Here is a 10,000-nt window from a genome sequence, read left to right on the forward strand (position 1 = left end):
TCTTTGTAAAATATATCTATATACCAGTGAAAATGGCACTGTCTGTCATACATAATACAGTATAATTCTGAGTTGTCTAAGATTAAGAAGAAAAAATATATTACTCTCCCTAGCTAGAATTTCATTCTGTAACACTTAATGTAAATAATTCCAACTTCATGAAAATATTTATGAAATCTATCATACAGTCTTTGTAATAGCCTGATCATGCATTAGTGTAATTCAAAATCCATGAATTTATAACATCCTTAGAGTATCCTTATGTCTTTTACTTATATGTGAATTATGTATCACTTTATAATAATTTCTTAAATTCACTGAGTCTGCTTTCAAATTCTTCAAAATTTATATGTAAGAAACCCTCACTATCTTAACCTTTTCTATTATATGGAATGAAGCGTTCTCTATCCAAATATTACGACAATTGTTCATTAAAATAAATAAAAAACCTCTTCACCTCTTTGTCATAAGTAGGGTTTATTCAGGTATGTTCTTTCTATTCTCCTAATTATCATTTCCCTGAAGTACCTATGCATAAAGCATAATTACATCAGAAAAGAGAAATTATTTGTAAGCACCAAACAAAAAAAAGTAAAAAAAACAACAGACAAGTATGTAACCAAACTTGCACCCACAAGTAAACATTTGGATAGACAAAAACACACCTAGGTATATTCCTCAATCATTCTGATGTGAACAAATGCATTCATCTAAAACAAATACCCTAAATATGAAACCCATCCAAATCAGCTACTACACAAGTGATTCTGAGCCAGGGGTAAATTTACCTTCTCGTGGTAAAAATTTACCAAGCATACAATAATAATAATGATGATTCTAATAATGATTCTGGTATTTTTGTTTGGATCTTTTTTGACCAAATGGACAGTCACTTTTTTATTTAAAAAATACTGTATAATGTAAATCCAAAGGTAAACATTTCCCTGTTTCTTTTCTTCATCTTTTTTATGCAATCAAGATCAATCCAAGGGAGTGTGTGACAAAGGAAGGGTTAAGAATCACTGTCCTTAACAATCAGTACTTTCAAAATATTTCTCAGTCTTAATTTGTTATTACTATAAAATACTTCTATTTTCACTGCTATGTCATCTGCCATGTCCAGAGGACACTGTATTCATTAATGGTGAGTATCACATTGCAAGCATATTTCTTTAAAACAATCTTTGTAATGTTGCCTTCAATATTGGTGAGATGATGAAATGTTTGTGCTACTACTTAGACAATTTGAAAAACACAAAATGTAAATCAGCCTTTTCAACTTGAGATATTACCTAAGAAAAATTAATGATAACCATTTTGTTTTTTTAAATAGATATGTTTATCAAATATGCACAAGATCTCTTTCCCTTAGAATGCCTTAATTTTGATTATAAATTTTGTAATTATGTGACAACTCATGTATCATTCAATTAAATATGTATCTTTCATATAGTTTACAATTAAGCATCCTTTGAAACAAGAAGAAAATTAAATGAACATCACTAGAAGAAAAGACAAAAGAAAATTCACAACATGTACCCGCACTATTGTCAATACTTGTCATAGCTCTATAACAAACTCTCCTTTGGAACCTACAATGAAAGAATTTTTTTTTCTGAAAATCACCATTCAAACATAGGTGCTCTTTGTTGTGTTAGGACCCAGACACACCAAGCACACTACATCCAGGGGATACTCACTGTTCTTGTTGAGGGGGGCTTTGAGATCTGTCCAACTTCAGTATTATGTAATTTATCTCAAATGACTAATTCTGACATGCACCTCTTACGTCATAAAAAGTAAGAATAAATGATCTTCCTTGTAAACATCAAAGCATCATAAAATGAGATATAGAATAGCCTTGAGACACTAAAACATAAACTTATGACACTAAGCAAATATAATATTCATCAGGTAAATATATGAGATAAACAGGAACAAAGAACTTAATCGTAATAAGAACAAATCAACACTGTGTGCTTTATACCCTCTAGTTTTCCTGAATATCTACTTCACACTAACTAATAGTAAAATACCATCACCCTTGCTAAAATATACAAAGACAACTATATCACTCATATGCAATAAATATATCTCTATATACAATGATTTATAAGAAATAGCAATTAACCTTTTGTTAATTGTAAATATATTCAGATAGAAAAGAGCATATGAATATCGGTATTATCAAAGAGTTTACTTTCTAACTTTATTTCTATTTTTGTTTTTGATATATAACACACTAAGAAAATAGCATATTTAACAGCTCTTATTATATAAAAAAAATCACCTTATCTCGCTTAACATAGCTTAAAAGCAAAATCACTAAACTATGCTTACAACATAAAAATTCAGATATTAAAGCTTTAAAAAGTCAATTTCATTCTGACATAAGCCATATCAACCTACCTCCAGTGAGAGTCAGTGTAGCACATTCATATTCGGCATCTGAAGAACCAGCATTATTATGAGCAGAGATACGGAGGTTGTACCAGGTAGCAGGAGTCAGTTCCATGATAGCATAATTTCCTGTGGGGCTCACTTGGTTGTCTGCCATTATCCATTCAGTCTGGTGCCTGAAAGGTGCATCACATGTACAGGGTATCTAATGTTGACTCATTTGAAATCTAAAATATCCAAGTGATAAGGAAATTCAAAGTCTATTTTGTTTCAAGAGGATCTATTTTCCTACCTTGGTTTGTACTCAACCACAAAGTAATTCATAGGGCAACCACCATCCTGCCAGGCTTTCAGGTGAAGATTGATAGTGGTGGAAGAGACTTCCACAAAACGATGAACCTCAGGAACCTCAGGCTTCTTGCCCTTTGTGCGTGTGTTCAAGATCTCAGAAGATTCACCAGTGCCAATCCTGTCAAAGTAATTAACATGCACTTCCATATAGAGAAAAGACAGCAGTTTTACGTAACCTACATACATAGGTCTTCAAAATTCCTTAATCTTTCCAAGACAGGCTACATCTTAAGATGTCTATTTATAATATATTGGCAAAGTGATACTAATTCATATTTGGTATAACTAGCTTGTATTTTGAACAAAAACGCATAGTGCGAAAGTGGTCTATCCCCCAGAAAATGCCTGTTGCAGATGGGTTCAACTTATACCACTATGGCATCAATATTGATTTCGTTTAGCATGTATTCTAACAAAAAACATCATCAACATACTTGTTGTAAGCAGAAGCATAAATCTGGTAACGAGAGCCACACCACAAGCCTTCCAAAGTGTATGACCTGGTGGAAGCAGGAACCTGTACACTCTCCCAGGTGCTGAACTCAGGCTTGTAGTAGACAGTGTAACCATGGATGGGAGTGGTGTCATCAATCACAGAAGGCTTCAGCTTAACTTCAATGCTATTGGTGGTGGTTGACTGGAGTTGAATCTCAGGTGGGTGAGGTGGGGCTTTAAGAAGTGAAAAGTAGAACAAAGAAAATAAAAAAATTATGAGTGATCATCTTAACCCATTAAATATGGGGTGACAAGATATCACATCAAGTGGTGGCAGCGTCAGCCGTCAGGGACGAGATGTTTTGTCGTGGCTATCCTCCTGGCCAGCCCACCAGGTGATCGGGCATATAGCGCTCGACCATGGCCAGTGCAGGTAAAAATCCTGAGGCATTAGGCTTATGCATTTGAAATATCCCATTTTGACCATTTGGCAATGGGTTAATGTAATACAATGGGAAATTTACAATTAATAAGCATCTACTTCAATTTTAGTTTGAGAAGCTACTGCATAAGTAATAACAGTTTAAGATAATTTTAAAAAGTATTTTTTTTTTTCTTCTTCTAAAGGTATTTGAATAATAACAATAATAATGATACTATCAACCCAATGATAACTAGGCAGTTTTAGCCCCATCGGTCAAAAGGCCGAGTTATTTCAAGCACATAGGCCTAACGCCTTGAGCTATTTGCCCACTCTGGCCATGGCCAACCACTGCACACTTAAGCACCCAGCGTGCTGGCCATGCAAAAAGCCTTAACGTGATATCATATCCCCTGCAGAAAGTGCTGCCACTACATAACGTGATATCATATCATCCGGAGTTGATGGTTCAATAATAATAATAAGCACAGGAAGAGAAAAAAGTCAATAACACAAAAAGTAGGATATCAATTTTACATACCTTGTATGAGGAGTGTGTGTGTGACAGTATCTTGTCCATAGGGATTCTCAACATGGCAGGTGTACTCTCCAGCATCATCACGGGAAACTTCACGAATCAACAGGGAACCTTCAGTCAAAAGACGCATGCGGTCGTTGGGGGTAAATGGCTCACCACGAATGGTCCACCTGTATTTAGGGAAGAGAAAATTTTACATAATGGACTTGTTACTTACACTTGGTAAAACAACTTTTCTTCTCAGCCTCTTGAACACAATATCACACTTGTTTAGACACACACTTGAACGTTCCCTGCATACACATATAACAGTTTATATAGCAGTGTATTGGCATTTTTTACAAAAAATAGGAAATCTACCACTAGGTCTCATTCACATCATTACCTGATGTCAGGTTTGGGAAGTCCAACAGCTTGGCACTGGAGCTTGACATCTTCCTTATATGTGGCAACATATTCGTCATCAAAGGACGCAATCTTGGCTGGGACTAATGGTAAAAAAAATAGTTAGAAACATAGCCAAAGGATAATAAATTGTTTTTTTTCTAAAGATCTATATAATTTTGAAAAAGGATATAAATAATACAGTAAAAGGTGTACTTGTTCCACAACAGTAAATATTCCTAAGAATAATGGTAAACTAAGATAATTCAAATCATATTTAATTAATGAAATTTGTGATTCTTAAAAATTCTATGATTAGCTTAAAATAGCTAAAAGTAGCTCTTCAAAGCAAAGAAATATGGAATGGAAATTATATACACCTTTGCTTGAAAGCTTCAAATGGACAGACTCAGACTTTTCTCCTTCTCCGATGGTTGTTGAGGCTGTTACCCAAAAGACATATTCATCTCGTTGCTTAAGTCCATTTGCTTCATAGTTCAGGTGGGTTGAAAGGAGTTTCTCTTGTTCTGCCTATATACAGAGTAACACAACTATCAATCTCTAGATTTATATAACAGAGATAGAATAGTAAAACAGTCATTATCTTACAGATAGACATAACAATATATCAATTCCAAATGTTTTATGTAAAATAATGCAAAGGAGCAAGATCTTACCTCACTGTCACTCTTTCCTTCTTCCTTGAAATAAACAGTGTACTGAGTAATGATACCATTGGGGCGGTCTGGGGGCAGCCAAGATACCAGGATGGAGTCAGCTGACATAACCAGAGCCTTGACAGAGGTAGGGGCATCAGGAACTGAGAAAAGGTAGAAATATGTATCAATCATTTTGAATAAGGAATTTTAACAAATAAATTATATTCAGCAAATTGGGATCTGCAGATAAAAAAAAATCAATTCTTTAAAAATACACAAAACACATAGTATCTTTTGTATTTATAAACTATTGTATGAACTTTAAATGTAACCATATAGTTATTGTACAATAAATTGTATCAGACATTCTTCTACATTACTTGGGTCCAGATGACAGAGATTTTAGTGTTGTTCATTCCACTTACCATCCTGATCGGTTTGACAGTGAATGGGTTGTGATCGTACTCCCTCGCCACCTGATGTGTAGGCCAGAACCTGGAGACTGTAGTTTGTGTACTTCTGAAGTCCATGGAGGTGAGTCTCAGTGGAGGCAGTAATCTTAGTGTCCTTTCCCTCTTCATCTGCAAAATTTGGATGTATATTTGAATATTTGATCATCATCATAATCATAAGAAAAAAAAAAAAAAAATCTGTAGTAAAATTATCCAAAATTATTGTTTAGCAGACACTCCCATCAAACTTACCATACCACTTGTCAGATGGCCCATAGATTACTTTATATCCCTTGATCACTCCCTGGACAGTCTCAAGTGGAGGTGAGGCCCAAGACACACGGATGGTCTGAGAAGTCAGGGTTGTGCAGGTGACATCATGGGGGGGTTGCTGGGGGGTTCCTTCAGCAGTGTAGGAGCGGATTTCTCCAGTTGTGGGTCCTTGTCCAATCTTGTTGAAAGCAGAGACCACGACGGCATATTCAGTGTACACTCTGTGAACATGAAGAATTTTAGAAAGTGGAAATAACAAAACAATTTGTAGAATTTTCATTGTATGTGCTACAAGATCATTAAAAAACATGAGTATCTACCAAATATGAACTCAATCATATGAATCTTACTGCAGCTTGTTGATAGTCAGTTGATGTTCTTTGCCCACTTCCTTGCTGAATTCCACAGTTTCATAGACATAAGAGGTATTGGATGATGCAAGACGGTAGCCTACTTGGTAGCCTTGGATGTCTCCGTTCCATTCTTCCCTAAGAGGTGGCTTCCACTTTACGAGGAGGGAGTTCTGGTCAACAGCTTCAACTTTAAGGTCTCGTGGAGTGCCACTTGGTGCTGTGATAAAGAAAGGTTAAAAGTTATAATGGTATGTCTGCCATGTTTGTAAATCCAAGAAAAAAAATCATTCAACATTAAACATAGCTAGCAATGAGACGAATATATACAATATTCTAAACAAAATGTAATATATAATCATCCCAATCATACATCGTGAACTTAGAGCTTTCTCTGTATATAACACATTCAATGAAAAAGTTTTACCTTCCTCAGCAGTGATGATGGTCACAGTGTCTGATGGGTCAGAGTCACCAATCTCATTTCTTGCAACAATACGGAGGTGATAGGTCGTTGCTGGGCGAAGATCCAAGACAGCTGCCATGTTCTGGTTTCCAGGCACCATCATCCGTTCACCATCGGTTTCCCAGTTCCCTAAATTTCATAACAAATTCTCTTCAATTATCTATAAATTTATATCTGTTTATCATATACTGTATAAAAATGATACACATATATTTCAATACATCTATTTACATATGCTAATATAAGTGTGTGATCATATGCAATACTGACGTCGGCTGAGCTTATATTCCACAATGTAACGGGTGATGCGAGAATTTCCATCATAAGGGGAGGTCCACGAAAGTTCCACTGATCGGCCACTCTTGTCAAGAACCTTAAGGCTGCTGGGTTGTTCAGGTCGTTCTACAAACACGTAAATAAAGTAATTACATGTGTGTATGTTTGTGTATATTTCTTAACCCATTCACGTCGGGGCTATTTCGGCTCTAAATGGTCAGAATACCGGAGTATTCAAACACATAAGCTTAACGCCTCGGGATTCTCTGGTGCACTAGCTGTGAGTGAGCGCTGTATGACCACTCACCCGGTGCACTAGCCTTGACTAAATATTTCGTCTCCGGTGTCTGACCCAAAAACCACTGAACGTGATAGCAAGTCAACCGGCGCGAATGGGTTAAGAATATCTTGCATGGATATAACAGTAATTTATCCTATAATAATACACACAGGACATACACTATAATTTTAAGTAGTTCCCTTTTTCATTCATTCATAGGCAAAGATGTACTTCCTATAAAAATCTTCTACAACTATGTATAAATCCATTCCGAGGAGCTCTAACCAAATCCTCTGGACAAATAGATGAGGAAGCTTAGTTAAAATCATTGGTAGAAAATTTCTTCCACTTTCTTAATGAAAGAAAAGTCATATACAACAGTTACAGAAAAATTATAGAGTTCACATACCTTGAATGATGAGGTTAATGTTGGTATCTGCACTTCCAAAAGCATTGGTGGCCACACAGGTATAGACAGCAGAGTCGGTGCGATCAGTTGTCTTGATACTGAGACTGCTATGAACACTGCCACCACGCATTTCTTCACGGATTGTGTACCTGTTTTTTTCCATTTGGAGGTTTGAAATGGGTTAGATATATGTCATCAGAGGTCAGCGCATGTTAAATGATTCAGCCAAACTTGTTCACTACTGATAATCTCAATACATGTAAAGTATACTATGTATTATACATATGAATATAAATGAATATCATTGATACATAATAACATAAAGGTATTAAATTGTACATGTACACTATGCTAAATATGCACACTATTGTACCATAGGTAAATGTATCTTATCAAAAGTGTTTGTAAATGAGCAAAAATAACAACCACTCTCAGTACATACACATTATTTCCATCTTACCTTGGTTCAGATGTTTGGTCAACACTGTGCTTGTCCTTGCTCCACAAGATGCCAATAGGGGTTTCTCCTCCAGCCTCACATTCCAGGACAGCATCTTCTCCACGTCGTGCTGTTTGGTTGCGGTACTGAATCTTGAACTGTGGGGGAGCTAAAAAGAGAGAACAGGAAAATCAGTGTTTGATTTTTTTTTCTGTACATTTTATGATATTGTAAATCTGACAACTCTTTATTTTCTCCTAAAATATTTCATATAAAGGAAAATTCTGATAATTCAAGATTGACTTAAACAAGAAGTATGATATAAACACATAAAACATTGTGGATCAAGAGGATTTACCTTGCACCCTAACATAGATGACAGTGGACAGTCCAGCACCAATACCATTGTTCGCTTCGCACAAGTAATATCCTTCATGAGATTTCTGAATGCTGCTGATCTGGAGAGTTCCTCGAACATTGGTGTTTATCCTCACCAGGGTACCATAACGTGGTGACTATAATCCATCGATTCTCATAGTCACTACGTCCTCTCTTTCTCTCAAAGCAATTTGGTGACAATATAATCCATCCATTCCTCTCTCTCTCTCTCTCTCTCTCTCTCTCTCTCTCTCTCTCTCTCTCTCTCCCTCTCTCTCTCTCTCTCCCTTCCCTCCCTTTCTCTCTCTCCTCCCTCCCCCCTCTCTCTCCCTCCCTCCCTCCTCTCTCCCTCCCTCCCTCCTCTCTCTCTCCCTCCTCCCTCCTCCCCTCTCCTCCCTCCCTCCCTCTCCTCCTTCCTTCCCTCTCCTCCCTACCTCCCTCTCCTCCTTCCCTCTCCTCTCCTCCCTCCCTCTCCTCTCCTTCCTCCCTACCTCCTTCCCTCCCTCCCTTTCCTCCCTCCCTCCCTCCCTCTCTCTCTCCCTCCCTCCCTCTCCTCCCTCCCTCCCTCTCCCTCCCTCCCTCTCTCCCTCTCTCTCTCCCTCAGTCTTCTCTCTCCCTCCCTCTCTCTCCCCTCCTCTCTCTCTCCTCCCTCTCTCCTCCCTCCCTCTCCTCCTCCTCCCTCCTCCCTCCCTCCTCTCCTCTCCTCTCTCCTCTCCTCCTCCTCTCTCTCCTCTCCTTCCCCTCTCTCTCCTCTTCTCTCTCTCTCTCTCTCTCTCCTCTCTCTCCTCTCTCTCTCTCTCTCTCTCTCTCCTCCTCTCTCTCTCCTCTCTCCTCTCTCTCCCTCTCTCTCTCCCTCTCTCTCTCCCTCTCTCTCTCTCTCTCTCTCCCTCTTTCTCTCTCTCTCTCCTTCTTCTCTCTCTCTCTCTCTCCTCTCTCTCCTCTCTCTCCTCTCTCTCTCTCTCTCTCTCTCTCTCTCTCTCTCCCTCTCTCTCTCTCTCTCTCTCTCTCCCTCTCTCTCTCCCTCTCTCTCTCCCTCTCTCTCTCCCTCTCCCTCTCCCTCTCCCTCTCCCTCTCCCTCTCCCTCTTATATTCACTTGTTCTACTCAAACTTTCATTCTCTCTCCCTCTAACATTCCAGTGCTTTCAAATTAATTTTACAATTATATGCAAATCCACTAACCTGCAGCTTTCTTCCATCCGAGAGTGGGTCGTGGGAAACCATCAGCTTTGCATTCTAGCCTAGCATCACTGCCAAGAGCAAAGGCCTTGTCTGCAGGCTCCACAATCCAGCGTGGTGGTACTGTTGAGGCCACACACAAAACATGTTAATCCTTGTAGAGTGACCATGAGTAAGACAACCCTTCTAAAGCACATAAAAGTGAAATCACATTTATGGTGAATACAGTTTTACAAACTTAAGAAATGGTCTCTTACGCTTTTCATTTTTGCATTGGTTTATGCTCAGTTCAAATTATTTTCAAACAAAAAA

General features: G+C 37.9%; 1 protein-coding gene across 1 annotated transcript in view; it reads right to left on the minus strand.

Annotated features, from left to right (window-relative positions):
• Dscam1 (Down syndrome cell adhesion molecule 1) overlaps positions 1-10,000 on the minus strand; it is a 365,478-nt gene that overhangs the window by 39,898 nt on the left and 315,580 nt on the right. The window contains 16 exon segments of the mRNA XM_086548222.1: positions 2,410-2,576; positions 2,693-2,869; positions 3,186-3,420; positions 4,149-4,315; positions 4,531-4,633; positions 4,910-5,060; positions 5,207-5,349; positions 5,614-5,769; positions 5,893-6,134; positions 6,264-6,483; positions 6,691-6,858; positions 7,000-7,131; positions 7,695-7,843; positions 8,155-8,302; positions 8,492-8,664; positions 9,688-9,811. Coding sequence (XP_086404348.1) covers positions 2,410-2,576; positions 2,693-2,869; positions 3,186-3,420; positions 4,149-4,315; positions 4,531-4,633; positions 4,910-5,060; positions 5,207-5,349; positions 5,614-5,769; positions 5,893-6,134; positions 6,264-6,483; positions 6,691-6,858; positions 7,000-7,131; positions 7,695-7,843; positions 8,155-8,302; positions 8,492-8,664; positions 9,688-9,811 — 2,655 coding nt within the window.

The sequence above is a fragment of the Penaeus japonicus genome, unplaced genomic scaffold, assembly GCF_977035675.1.
Source record: "Penaeus japonicus unplaced genomic scaffold, GWHDUDI00000001_assembly GWHDUDI00000002, whole genome shotgun sequence".
Classification (NCBI taxonomy): domain Eukaryota; kingdom Metazoa; phylum Arthropoda; class Malacostraca; order Decapoda; family Penaeidae; genus Penaeus; species Penaeus japonicus.